At 46.2% G+C, this 14,714-nt stretch overlaps 1 protein-coding gene across 1 annotated transcript in view; it reads right to left on the bottom strand.

The window, feature by feature from the left end:
• The window catches only part of Ehbp1 (Eps15 homology domain containing protein-binding protein 1), a 380,163-nt gene that overhangs the window by 120,786 nt on the left and 244,663 nt on the right, over positions 1 to 14,714 (bottom strand). The window contains exon 25 of the mRNA XM_069334860.1: positions 12,855 to 12,928. Coding sequence (XP_069190961.1) covers positions 12,855 to 12,928 — 74 coding nt within the window. The remainder of the gene's footprint in view (positions 1 to 12,854; positions 12,929 to 14,714) is intronic.

Raw genomic sequence — 14,714 nt, 5'->3', positions numbered from 1 at the left:
AGTAATACATTTGAACAAACTATGAATTCAAAATCAATACTTAATTATAATCAAACATTATTATATATTAGAATTTGGTGTACAGGTAGGCCTAGATCAGGTTAGGTGCATAGGTGCTGTTGGCCTTTACCTGTACTTGTAGGCCGTAGGTGAAGCATTTATAGTTGTGTGCATGGCAAGAAACAGAAGCAATGTTCGAGAAGGGTTCGATTCATCAACAGTTGAGAGGAAGGGTTCGATTCATCAACAGTTGAGAGGAAGGGTTCGATTCATCAACAGTTGAGAGGAAAGGTTCGATTCATCAACAGTTGAGAGGAAGGGTTCGATTCATCAACAGTTGAGAGGAAAGGTTCGATTCATCAACAGTTGAGAGGAAGGGTTCGATTCATCAACAGTTGAGAGCAAGGGTTCGATTCATCAACAGTTGAGAGTCGTGTGTGAAGTGTTTCTCATTCACAAGCAGGAAGTTTGGCGGCGGGATTAACGCCGCCAAACTTCCTGCTTATGAATGAGAAACATTTTCCACACACGACTCGACTGATAACATTAGATCTTGTCTTCAACATATTGCTTCGCTCTGTTCCAGAGTAGGAGCGTTGGCTCTCAAAAGGCTTCACCTACCTCATGCAAATACTCATAATTACAGAACCTTAACACCTGACGTAACCTAATCTAGGCCTATCTACACGCAATATTCTAATTTATATCTATAAGAGAGTGTAAGTCAGTCTGTCCAAAACTGGAGGTCATATGCTGGGGGCTAGCCTCACCCAAATTTGCAGGGAGGAATGGTCTGGGGTATGGGACGGACATAGGCTGGTCGGGGCAAGACCTAGGCCCCTAAGATAAATGCTTTAAGAATTATTAACATGTATGAACACATCAAGCAATTTTACAACCCTTCCACGGGGAGGAAATTTATTTATTTATTTATATACAAGAACTTACAATCCGCTTGGGGTAATAAATTCGGACCAACTACACAATTATTGAGAAAATCAGTAATGTGTATGTATTTAAGTGTACCCTAAAATTTCGTTTACAAAAAAAACTAAATTCTTCAGACTGTTTCTAAGAAACCATTTTCAGCGTACACTTTTCATATTTACCAACGATTTATAATACAATAAAGGTATAACTTGAGAATAATGTGTGTTTAGGACAAAGGTTCACTTGCCAGTTTAGGAGCAGACCATTACTGGAACACGTAATATGCTTTCAGACCATCACAAATATCTAGGTAACTATCCAGGTTGTTCCACGGGGCTGTTGTTGCTCCTGGTAATGGATTCACTCTCAGGACAGGATCCCATTTTCATAGAGTCAAGTGATATATATATATATATATATATATATATATATATATATATATATATATATATATATATATATATATATATATATATATATGTTTGTGAATGCCCTGCGGTTTGTAGTGATCGTAATAATATGTATTCTGAGAGAACCATAGAATTGTTCCTGTGCTTCTTAACAATATACTTTCTGGGAGACGGGGGAAGGGAGGAGAAGCAAGGGGGAAAGGAGGGGAAGCAAGGGGGAAAGGAGGGGAAGCAAGGGGAAGCAAGGGGGAAGGGAAGCAAGGGGGAAGGGAGGGGAAGCAAGGGGGAAGGGAGGGGGAAACAGGGGGGGGGAGGGAGGGAAGGGGTAAGGAGGAAGGAGGGACTAAGAGGGAGGAACAGTTGGTCGTTCAGAGCCATTTACCATCATGAATGACTATGTGGGAGTTTTCATTGTTTCTTTGTGATATTCTTCTTATACTGATGTCAACATTTCTAGCATAGTGCATCCACTCCCATATTATTCTGCCCATTGACCAGTGCATAGTCGCCATTCTCTCCTGCTTTTCCTTTTAGCTTCTTGACCTTGTCTATTGAACCGTGTACGTGCGTGCGTGCGTGCGTGTGTGTGTGTGTGTGTGTGTGTGTGTGTGTGTGTGTGTGTGTGTGTGTGTGTGTGGGTGGAGAGGGGGGGGTGGAGAGGGGGGGGTGGAGAGGGACACGGGTCCACACAAGAACACGCTCCCTCAGTAGGGGGGCGTGGGAGGCGGGGGCGAGGCTGGCACCAGAGATAAGGACTGGTCACTCCTCGTGTAGACCACTGCGCTCCTGATAACACCACCATTACCCCCCTCCCCCCCCCCGTTCAACGACCCTCCCTCACCCCCCTCCCTCTTCGACCCTCCCTCACCCCCCTCCCTCTACGACCCTCCCTCACCCACCCACCACACATCTCCCACCTACCATCACCACTATAGGAAATGTAGATGTTTATCTCTCAGAATGTTTGGTAAAATGTTTATTGTTTGTGATGTGTTTATATGTATGTATTAACACGTTGTACTGAACGGGGGTGAGAATAGCTTGAGCTACTCATCCCTTTGTGTGTATTTTACCTCAATAAACTTATTTCAAGTTCAATTTCAATCACCACTACCATCGGTCCCCATCACCACATTCTACATGGTAAAAGTCTTACCACAGAGGCAAACAAACAGGATAACGTGAGCGATAACCGCTAAGCTGGCAAACAATATACCATTCTCGATATCAACAGGGAAGCAAACAAAACACTACAACACGTACGTGAGACACCTTTTAAAATATGCAACGCCAGCGTTTAGCCCCAATTTCTATATATAAGTGCACACGAGAAACTTGATGAGACAGTTTTGAAACAAGACCCGTCTTAGGCCCGTGGGATGAGATACTAAGAAAGGTTAGAGTGAGCTAGACGTAACGAGGAGAGAGAGAGAGAGAGAGAGGAGACACAGCAGAGACATACAAAATATGGGAAAATGGCAGTGTGGATAAAAGAGAAAATGTTCACAACTTTGTTAACTACAGGCCGGTAGCCATCCCATTAGACTACCACTCCGTTGGAAAGGCCGGGTACAAGAGCTTAAGTCCTATTTTGTAAGGAACAACCAGATGACCGCACGCGCGCGCACACACGCGTACGTACTCACGCACACACACAAAATACTGAACAAAACAAAACAAAACTCATCAAATTTGCACACACACACAAAAGTGCACACCTGTCCTTTTTAATGGCATTCAAATCACAAAATGGAAAGCGCAAATCTATTGTATCACGATTTGAAATTGAAATGGCCTCTGGTGTCAACTGCCATTTGATATCAATGAATCGGTTTATTGGCCAGCACCTGAATAAACAATACTTTTTGTGATTAATTTATATCACTGCTCTCGTGTATAACCGACGGGCGACGGACCAAATGTATTATATTTATGGTGCATCGGCCGGTGGGTAATGTAGTGTGGGGGGGACTATTATTGTGTGTGTGTGTGTGTGTGTGTGTGTGTGTGTGTGTGTGTGTGTGTGTGTGTGTGTGTGTGTGTGTGTGTGTGTAGGTGTGTGTGTGTGTGTGTGTGTGTGTGTGTGTGTGTGTGTGTGTGTGTGTGTGTGAGAGAGAGTGTGTGTGTGTCTGTGTGTGTGTGTGTCTGTGTCTGTGTGTGTGTCTGCGTCTGTGTCTGTGTGTGTGTGTGTGTGTGTGTGTGTGTGTGTGTGTGTGTGTGTGTGTGTGAGTGTGAGTGTGAGTGTGTAATTACCTAAGTGTAGTTACAGGATGAGAGCTACGCTCGTGGTGTCCCGTCTTCCCAGCACTCTGTCATATAACGCTTTGAAACTACTGACGGTCTTGGCCTCCACCACCTTCTCAGTTGTTCCAACCGTCTACTACTCTGCGAAAGTGAATTTTCTTATATTTCTTCGGCATCTTTGTTTAGTTAGTTATAAATCTACGTTTAATAAATCTATACATGGTTTAAATCTATGACCTCTTGTCCTTGAAGTTCCAGGTCTCAGGAAATCTTCCCTATCAATTTTATGAATTCATGTTACTATTGTGTACGTAGTGATCATATCACCTCTTTTTCTTCTGTCTTCTAGTTTTGGCATATTTAATGCCTGCAACCTCTCTTCGTAGCTCTTGCCCTTCAGTTCTGGGAGCCACTTAGTAGCATGTCTTTGCACCTTTTCCAGTTTGTTGATGTGCTTCTTAAAATATGGGCACCACACAACCGCTGCATATTCTAGCTTTGGCCTAACAAAAGTCGTGAACAATTTCTTTAGTATTTCGCCATCCATGTATTTAAAAGCAATTCTGAAGTTAGAAAGCGTGGCAGAGGCTCTTCGCACAACGTTCTTTATGTGGTCCTCAGGTGATAGTTTTCTATCTAGAACCACCCCTAGATCTCTTTCTTTATCAGAATTCTTTAAAGATTTCTCACATAATTTATAGGTTGTGTGGGGTCTATGTTCTCCTATTCCACATTCCATAACATGGCATTTATTCACATTAAATTCCATTTGCCAATTGGTGCTCCATATACTAATTTTGTCCAGGTCTTCTTGAAAGGCATTACAATCATCTAAGTTTCTTATCTTCCGTATTATCTTAGCATCATCAGCAAACATGTTCATATAATTCGGTATACTATCTGGTAGATCATTTATGTAGACAATGAACATCACCGGTGCAAGAACTGAACCCTGTGGTACTCCACTTGTGACATTTCTCCAGTCCGATACATTGCCTCTGATTACTGCCCTCATTTTTCAATGTCAGAAAATTTGTCATCCATGTTAGAAGCTTACCTGTCACTCCTCCAATATTTTCCAATTTCCAGAACAACCTGTTATGCGGGACTCTGTCGAAAGCCTTTTTTTTAGGTCCAGATAGATGCAGTCAACCCAACCATCTCTTTCCTATAAAATCTCTGTGGCTCGATCATAGAAACTGAGTTAATTCGATACACAGGATCTTCCAGACCGAAAACCATACTGTCTGTCTGATATTATATCATTTCTCTCCAGGTGTTCTACCCATTTAGTTTTTATTATTTTTTTTTTCAATATTTTGACTATTACACTTGTCAATGATACAGGTCTATATTTAAGGTCTTCCCTGCTGCCACTTTTGTAGATTGGAACTATGTTAGCCTTTTTCCACACATCTGCTACGACTCCTGTACACAGGGATGTCTGAAAAAGTGAGTGAGTGAGTGAGTGAGTGTGTGTGTGTGTGTGTGTGTGTGTGTGTGTGTGTGTGTGTGTGTGTGTGTGTGTGTGTGTGTGTGTGTTTGTGTTTGTTCGCGCGCGCTCCCCTAGTTGTACTCACCTAGTTCTGCTTGTGGGGTTTGAGCTCTGCTCTTCGGGACCGCTTCTCAGCTGTGTGTGTTTGCGGGGGTTGAGCTCTGGCTCTCTAGTCCCGCCTCTCAACTATCAATCAACTGGTGTACAAATTCCTGAGCCTACTGGGCTCTATCATATCTACATTGTGTGCACCGCGCGTGCGTGTGCGCGTACTCGTTTGTGCCTATAGGGTCGAGCTTCAGCTCCCACGCCCTCGCCGCTGGTTGTGAGAAGCAATGACCCCTGTGTGTGTACTCACCTAGTTGTGCTTGTAGCGTCGAGCATCTGCTCCTAAGTCCCGCCTCACCACCCTCATTAGGTCAATGATGCGACTCATTTCACTTATTTTTCTCATCACGGGACTTGGTAATACAGTTGAGTTCGTTCTAGACTCGCAATCGGCAATCCCGGGTTCGAAGCCCGGGCGGGACAGAAATGGTTGGGCGCATTTCCTTTCACCTAATATCTCTCTTCACCTAGCAGTAAATAGGTATCCGGGAGTTAGTCAGCTGTTGTGGAGTTGCATCAATAGTTCGACCTGGGATGGGGGGGGAGGGAGACCTCGGTATAGAGCTAACATATATATCCAGGCTGCCTGTCCCCCGACCAAACTAATTATGATTTATTTTTTAAAACTGTGTGTCAAATTGGCATCGATAACTCTCCTCATATTGTCCGTTCCACTTATTTACGACTCTAAAAAAGTTCATTCTGACATCTCTCCGTGGAAACACAACCCGAAATTGTCTCTATTTTCCGCTTGTTACAACTTGAAATAAAGTTGTTACATCTTGGCTTAACATGTTTATGACGTATAAGAACGTTGTTACAACTTGCTATATTGGTTGTTATAACTGGTTAGGAGGTTATCTTGAGATGATTTCGGGGCTTTAGTGTCCCCGCGGCCCGGTCCTCGACCAGGCCTCCACCCCCAGGAAGCAGCCCGTGACAGCTGACTAACACCCAGGTACCTATTTTACTGCTAGGTAACAGGGGCATAGGGTGAAAGAAACTCTGCCCATTGTTTCTCGCCGGCGCCTGGGATCGAACCCAGGACCACGGGATCACAAGTCCAGCGTGCTGTCCGCTCGGCCGACCGGCTCCCCTGTTAAAGGAGCTGTTAAAACTTGTTTGAACGTTGTAGTAACGTCTTAGTTTCGGTGTGTGTTTGGCGGGATATGACTCGCCTGTGTTCCCAGTTTCCAATTATGTCCTCTCGTTCTTCTGTTCCTTCATTTGAACATTGCTTCTATATTTACTTTGTCAATCCCCTTTATAACCCGTCGTTGTCATGTTGACCCAGGGAGCCGGTCGGCCGAGCGGACAGCACACTGGACTAGTGATCCTGTGGTTCCGGGTTCGATCCCGGGCGCCGGCGAGAAACAATGGGCAGAGTTTCTTTCACCCTATGCCCCTGTTACCTAGCAGTAAAATAGGTACCTGGGTGTTAGTCAGCTGTCACGGGCTGCTTCCTGGGGAAGCAGGCCTGGTGGTGATTTCGCGGCCTGGTCGAGGACCGGGCCGCGGGGACACTAAAGCCCCGAAATCATCTCAAGATACATTAGGAACAGTACGGGCTCTAGTACCCACCTTACAGGTACTCCCCTCATTACCTCTCCCTATGACTTGTCAAAGGTACTCCCTTATCCATTTGACCGCTCTTCCTGATACACCAGCCTGTTGTCTTACTTGCATAGCAGCCGCTGGTGAGGGACAGCTGGAAACACAAACCGTAACTGTCTCTATTTTCCGCTTGTTACAACTTGTAATAAAGTTGTTACATCTTGGCTTAACGTGTTTATGACGTATTAGAACGTTGTTACAACTTGCTATATTGGTTGTTATAACTGGTTAGGTGGTGTTAAAACTTGTTCGAACGTTGTACCAACGTCGTAGTTTCGGTGTGTGTTTGGCGGGAGTGTCCATAGCTTTCTGGCAGTCCAGGAAAATGCAGTCTGCTCTCTTGTTTGATTGTTGTCATTTTGTCTTAAGACAAGATGACACAGAACTCTTAATAAGCTCGTCAAGCTGAACTTTCCCCTCGTTGAATCCTTGTTGATGCTTGGAAATATGATGAATATTTCTTAAGTGTTTTATGAGACTTATATTAATGTGTTTAATATCTTACAGGGAATACTTGTGTGTAGTTCAGTTGCGCATGTCTTCTGTCTTATACATAGATATCATCTTAGCCACTTTCCAAATTTCAGGCAGTTCGCCCGTTTCTCGTGAGAAGTTAAAAGATTATAGCAAGGGGTTGTAGAGTACACCTGGAGTAGGTTCCGGGAGTACTGTTGCTCCCCAAGACCTGCCTTGGGGCCAGCCTTGTGTTAACTGGATCCAACAGACTGTCGCTTACAGCGGCTCGCAGACCCACATATTCATTACAACTCTGCTGGTCCGGGAATTTCTACAGGAACTGGTGTAGTTTTTTAACGAGTTCCCTTTTTGTTCCGGTATAAAATACATCATGTTATTTTCTCTTGCCCAGTCGAAGACTATTTACATCGGCTTGCAGTTTTCTCACACTTCCAAAAGACATAATATGCATGTTGATTTTTGTATCGTCTGCAAGGGAAACTGTGCCTTGTATTTTTGTCTACATCTGATATACCAATGAGGAAAGTGGCGTAAGAACAGAGTCCACGAGTACAGCGCTTGTTAATGTGCTTGGACTTGATTGTGTTTGATTGACAGTTGATTGTGTTTGATTGACAGTTGATTGTGTTTGATTGACAGTTGATTGTGTTTGATTGACAGATACTCTTTGCATTCTGTTTGACAGCAAATTGAATATTCATTACCCTACTATACCCGTTATCCCGGTGGACCTCATGTTATGGTGCCCAAGTGCCATGGTGGCACTTATCACCTGCCCTTTGCCACAATCCCTGTATACAAAATATCTACATTTTGTTGTTCTAATGCTTCAGGGGTCCTAGTGGAGGAGTAACTGCCAAAGACTGATCTTCCTGCTCTAAATCCACGTTGATCTGGGTCGCGATGTTCACTGTTCTCCATCGAACTGGGGAGTTGACGCCTAGTAACTTGTTTCACGTTTATTTGTGTGATATTAGTGTAACCGGGCTATGGCGGTGATTGTGGTGATGGCGGGGTGGCGGTGATTGTGGTGATGGCGGGGTGGCGGTGATTGTGGTGATGGCGGGGTGGTGGTGATTGTGGTGATGGCGGGGTGGTGGTGATTGTGGTGATGGCGGGGTGGCGGTGATTGTGGTGATGGCGGGGTGGCGGTGATTGTGGTGATGGCGGGGTGGTGGTGATTGTGGTGATGGCGGGGTGGCGGGTGGTGGTGGAGACTCCGGCAGCAGCGGTGGTAACTACGATGGTAAAGAGCGGGAACTGCGGCGGCGACGGCGGCGGCGGCGGCGGCGGGGTGGTGGTGATTGTGGTGATGGCGGGGTGGCGGGTGGTGGTGGAGACTCCGGCAGCAGCGGTGGTAACTACGATGGTAAAGAGCGGGAACTGCGGCGGCGGCGGCGGCGGCGGCGGCGGCGGCGGTGGTGGCGGCGGCGGCGGCGGCGGCGGTGGTGGCGGCGGCGGGTAGTGTGTTTTCCTGGCATTAAAGCCAACCCGGTGGTAATCCGATTAGTTGGTGAAGAGCTGAAGGTGCAGAGGCCCGCACCCGTACGCTCGCGCACGCCCGCACATACCACACACAAAAACATCTTTGATACTCGCGTGCTGAACTCAGTACATGATGGGTGGATGTGTATTATATATATATATATATATATATATATATATATATATATATATATATATATATATATATATATATATATATATATATATGTCGTACCTAGTAGCCAGAACTCACTTTTCAGCCTACTATGCAAGGCCCGATTTGCCTAATAAGCCAAGTTTTCATGAATTAATTGTTTTTCGACTACCTAACCTACCTAACCTAACCTAACTTTTTCTGCTACCTAACCTAACCTAACCGATAAAGATAGGTTAGGTTAGGTAGGGTTGGTTAGGTTCGGTCATATATCTATGTTAATTTTAACTCCAATAAAAAAATTGACCTCATATATAATGAAATGTTTAGCTTTATCATTTCATAAGAAAAAAATTCGAGAAAATATATTAATTCAGGAAAACTTGGCCTATTAGGCAAATCGGGCCTTGCATAGTAGGCTGAGAAGTGCGTTCTGGCTACTAGGTACGACATATTATATATATATATATATGGGCGCAAGTTTTCACTGGGAACATTTAACAAAAATTCCTAACGTTTCCGTGTTTGAGCACATTAACAAGGAAATACACAGGACATAAGGGTTTGGGATTATATACCCAACTACACCCGACTAGACAAAAGATCCGTAAGCTAAACTATCGATTAATGGGCTCCCATTAATCAATAGTTTAGCTTCTGCCACCTGTTGCTATTTCCATCACATTGCACTGTGTATTGAACTTCAGTAGCCATTTATTCGGTCATCTGCAACTCAGCAACTTGGAGAATTCCACACTCGTCTGTCACAACTCTTCTCATTAATTTTGTATCATTTGCAAACATCGACACGACTCAACTCCTGTAGACAAGTCATTTACGTACACGAGAAATAGAATTGGTCCCAACATCGATCCTTGAGGTACTCCACTCGTTACTGTTCACCAGTCCGACTTCTCGCCCCTTGACTGTTACTCTCTGGCTCCTGACTTGATTCTTGAGGTTATCTTGAGATGATTTCGGGGCTTTAGTGTCCCCGCGGCCCGGTCCTTGACCAGGCCTCCACCCCCAGGAAGCAGCCCGTGACAGCTGACTAACACCCAGGTACCTATTTTACTGCTAGGTAACAGGGACATAGGATGAAAGAAACTCTGCCCATTGTTTCTCGCCAGCGCCTGGGATCGAACCCAGGATCACAAGTCCAGTGTGCTGTCCGCTCGGCCGACCGGCTCCCTCCCGACAGGAAAGACTCAACTCCTGTAGACAAGTCATTTACGTACATGAGAAACAGAATTGGTCCCAACATCGACCCTTGAGGTACTTCACTCGTTACTGTTCACCAGTCCAACTTCTCGCCCCCTGATTGTTACTCTCTGGCTCCTGACTGTTGGGTAATTCCTTATTAACTTTTAGTAATTTATGCTTACTGCTTCCTGCCTCTCAGGTTTGTATAGCAAACTCTTGTGAGGTACTGTGTCAAAGGCTTTATTGCAATCCAGAAATATACCATCTTCCCATCCTTCTCTGTCATGCCTTATTCTTGTTACTTTGTCATAGAACTCCAGTAGGCTCCTAAGGCATGATTTCCCTTCTCTGAACCCATGTTGGTGTTTGTTTACAAACCTAATGTTCTCTTGGTGTGCAACTAGTCTTAACCTGACTATTTTTTCAAGTACCTTGCAGGGGATACTTGTATGTGATACTGGTCTGTAGTTATGTGCCTCTTCCCTATCTCCTTTCTTGAAAATTGGTACTACATTTGCCCTCTTCTAGCAGCTTGGCAACTCTCCCTTTCTAAGTGACTCATTACAAATCTTTGCTAGAGGCACGCTGAGGGCCTGCGCTGCTTCTTTAAGTATCCACGGGGATACTTTGTCTGGTTCAAACAGCTTTTAGTTTAAGTGATAGTTTCTTGACCTCCTCTGCCGATACCTCAATATTAGTTACTCTCTCATCTAGGGTCATACCGTCTTCCAACCCCGGGAGCTGCTCAGGCTCGGTTGTGAACACTCCATGGAAACTGGCGTTCAGTACCTCACAATTTTCCTTGTCACTTTCTATATATCCCCACTCATTTTTTTCATTATCTTGCCACTTGGTTGTTCACTGTCATTTTCCTTCTAACACGACCAGGTGACAGTTATGGTTGTTACTGCTTTGACAGCAATATCATCGGAATTTATTTCCGATACTCTTCTTATATTTATATATTCGTTGTAAGTCCTGTTGCATCTATTCCTGTCTTCCTCTGTCCGTTGACCTCTGTATTCCGTCTATTCTCTCCTGCTTCATATCTTTGCCTCTTGACACTGTCTATTAAGCCACGGGTGATTATATTCTCTCAGGCGTTTTCCTCTTACTCTTGATATATTAAGCTGATTTAATAATAGATTATAATAATCTATTGAATATATTATTACATAATAAACTGATATAAATAAGTATCCAAGCTGTTGCTTGGAGAGGGCCGAGAGGTGTGGGTGTGGGTGTGGCTCTGGGTGTGGCTCTGGGTGTGGCTCTGGGTGTGGGTGTGGGTCTGGGTGTGGGTGTGGCTCTGGGTGTGGGTGTGGCTGTGGCTCTGGGTGTGGCTCTGGGTGTGGGTGTGGCTCTGGGTGTGGCTCTGGGTGTAGCTGTGGCTCTAGGTGTGGGTGTGGCTCTGGGTGTGGGTGTGGCTCTGGGTGTGGGTGTGGCTCTGGGTGTGGCTCTGGCTGTAGCTGTGGCTCTAGGTTTGGGTGTGGCTCAAGGTGTGGCTCTGGGTGTAGCTGTGGCTCTAGGTGTGGGTGTGGCTCTGGGTGTGGGTGTGGCTCTGGGTGTGGCTCTGGGTGTAGCTGTGGCTCTAGGTGTGGGTGTAGCTCTAGGTGTGGCTGAGGCTCTAGGTGTGGGTGTGGCTCTAGGTGTAGCTGTAGCTCTAGGTGTGGGTGTGGCTCTAGGTGTGGGTGTGGCTCTAGGTGTGGCTGTGGCTCTAGGTGTAGCTGTGGCTCTAGGTGTAGGTGTGGCTCTGGGTGTGGCTGTGGCTCTGGGTGTGGCTGTGGCTCTAGGTGTAGGTGTGGCTCTAGGTGTAGGTGTGGCTCTAGGTGTAGGTGTGGCTCTAGGTGTAGGTGTGGCTCTAGGTGTGGCTGTGGCTCTGGGTGTGGCTGTGGCTCTAGGTGTGGCTGTGGCTCTAGGTGTGGCTGTGGCTCTAGGTGTGGCTGTGGCTCTAGGTGTGGCTGTGGCTCTAGGTGTGGCTGTGGCTCTAGGTGTGGCTGTGGCTCTAGGTGTGGCTGTGGCTCTAGGTGTGGCTGTGGCTCTAGGTGTAGCTGTGGCTCTAGGTGTGGCTGTGGCTCTAGGTGTGGCTGTGGCTCTGGGTGTGGCTGTGGCTCTAGGTGTGGCTGTGGCTCTAGGTGTGGCTGTGGCTCTATTTGTGGCTGTGGCTCTAGGTGTGGCTGTGGCTCTAGTTGTGGTTGTGGCTCTAGGTGTAGCTCTAGGTGTGGCTGTGGCTCTAGGTGTGGCTGTGGCTCTAGGTGTGGCTGTGGCTCTAGGTGTAGCTGTGGCTCTAGGTGTAGCTGTGGCTCTAGGTGTAGCTCTAGGTGTGGCTGTGGCTCTAGGTGTGGCTGTGGCTCTAGTTGTGGCTGTGGCTCTAGGTGTGACTGTGGCTCTAGGTGTAGCTGTGGCTCTAGGTGTAGCTCTAGTTGTGGCTGTGGCTCTAGGTGTGGCTGTGGCTCTAGGTGTAGCTGTGGCTCTAGGTGTAGCTGTGGCTCTAGGTGTGGCTGTGGCTCTAGGTGTGGGTGTGGCTCTAGTTGTGGCTGTGGCTCTAGGTGTGGCTGTGGCTCTAGGTGTGGGTGTAGATGTTGGAGGCTGTATACCTGCCGGTGTGGCAGGTGTGGGGGTGTACCTGGAGGCGGCACGTACAGCACCTGTACAGGTGCACCTGGGGGAGACATGGTAATAGTAGCATGGAGAGTCATTACAGGTCATTACAGGTGATGAGAGGAGTACTCACCCTCGATGGCCAGGATGGCTCGCAGCTCCCTGTTCAGCAGCTCGAACCTGCGCTCCAAGTTCTCCTCCTTCTCCCTGTGAGGACGAGAACAACACACGTGTTACGCTCGAAAACATGGCAACGATTTCTTCTCCCTCCCTATGGCAACGTCTAGGTCCTGGCAACTTCCTGGCAGCGGGGGTACACTATGGGGGCAGGCCGTGGCTGGGGGAATTCATCATGGGGGGGAAGGCAGGCCGTGGCTGGGGGGATTCATCATGGGGGGAGGGAAGGCAGGCCGTGGTTGGGGGGTACACCATGGGGCAGGCCATGGCTTGAGGGGGTGTACACCATGGGGGGCAGGCCATGGCTGGGGGGTACACATCATGGGGGGATTCATCATGGGGAAAGGCAGGCCGTGGCAGGGGTCGCCAAAGCTCGCCATATACGCCAACGGCCCCTGACGATATATCAAGATTTCTTTTTTGTGGGTGGGTGCGACGGGCAGCTTAAGAGGCCGCTCCTCCTGCTTGTGTACCGGCCGGGGATTTCATGCCAGATAGACTTTACAAGGAGCTGAATAGAATTATCCCCCCTTTTTCATGCCTCACCTATGATCATCTATCAGTGTAGCTCAGAAAGAAATCTCCGTCTGTTTTTATTCGTTTTCATTTGCTAAAGTTGTCAGGATTTCACAGAGGCGTCTGCGCGCGGGGCGCCTATTTTTTTATATTTTTTTTTTCGCGCCGGAGCAGCAGACAGCAGAGCGATTTTTCAGGATCACGCGGCAAGGAGTAACTGCCGCAAAAAGCCAGCATCGTGGCGCGCCAAACAACCGATTCCCTAAATACATTTAACCTGTAATGGTATATGTGTGGGAGAGTGAGAGAAAGTGTGTGGTTGAGGGGGGGTGGATGGGCTTCCATAACCAAGCCGGAAGCTGTAAACACACTCCAGCTGCCGTACCTTGACCGCTGCCAGCGTACGACCCGCCGCGCGGCGTCGTCGTCTCCTCCCACAATGTTATCTAAAGTCCGTGCAAGTTTACACTCTCATTGGCTCACTGATTCTCAAGGTTAACACACACACACTGAAGTTCAGTGCTGCAGGACACTGGTCTGTAGCACTGAACTACAGGCCAGTGTAGTCTTCTCTCCGTACCATACGATGGAGAAGATTGTTCGAACAAAATAAACAAACTAGGAGAACAACTGGAGCGAAAGAACTGTCACACATCCAGCCCGTCCTCCAAAAATGGGGTGGTAAATGTAAGAAGACAAATAAGTGCAATTATGTACTATTCATAGCAGTTAGGAATTGTACTTATTTTCACTTAGTATTAAATCGTACTGTCAAATATATTGTGAATATTTGAGTTTACCTGAAAAACTTAATAGAAAACCACGACCTCACCTAACCGTCTTAGTTTTTGAAGATAATAATTTTATTGCTTCTTAATTACAATGAGTACTTAACCTATAGTTATATTGATATTATAGTTTTATAAAATTAATAAAACAAAACTAAAATATTTCAATAAATTGAAAAGAAATTAGGATATTTTAAAATTTTGTATAAAATCTATATTGTTTAATAAACCTGAAAAAGAAATTCCTGATATTTAAAACTTGTGTATTGCAAATTGAAATTGAAAACTTCATCCTAAAATTTTGAGTGTCTTAACAGAAAACGAGGAGAATTAAATCGGGGGAGGGAGTTGGGTAAATGTAGCAGCCCCATAAGTGCAGTTATGCACTGTTTATGACAGTAAGAAAGTGTACTTATTACACTTAGTATTAAATCGTACTGTCAATTCGGAGGATGGGTTGCCCACATCACCAGTATGGGTTCAGGGATGGCAAGTCTTGCCTCTCACACACG

This window comes from Procambarus clarkii, chromosome 32 (genome assembly GCF_040958095.1).
Source record: "Procambarus clarkii isolate CNS0578487 chromosome 32, FALCON_Pclarkii_2.0, whole genome shotgun sequence".
Taxonomy (NCBI): Eukaryota; Metazoa; Arthropoda; class Malacostraca; order Decapoda; family Cambaridae; genus Procambarus; species Procambarus clarkii.
Note: the sequence above shows the minus strand (reverse complement) of the source record. Positions and strands in the feature narration are given on the sequence as shown.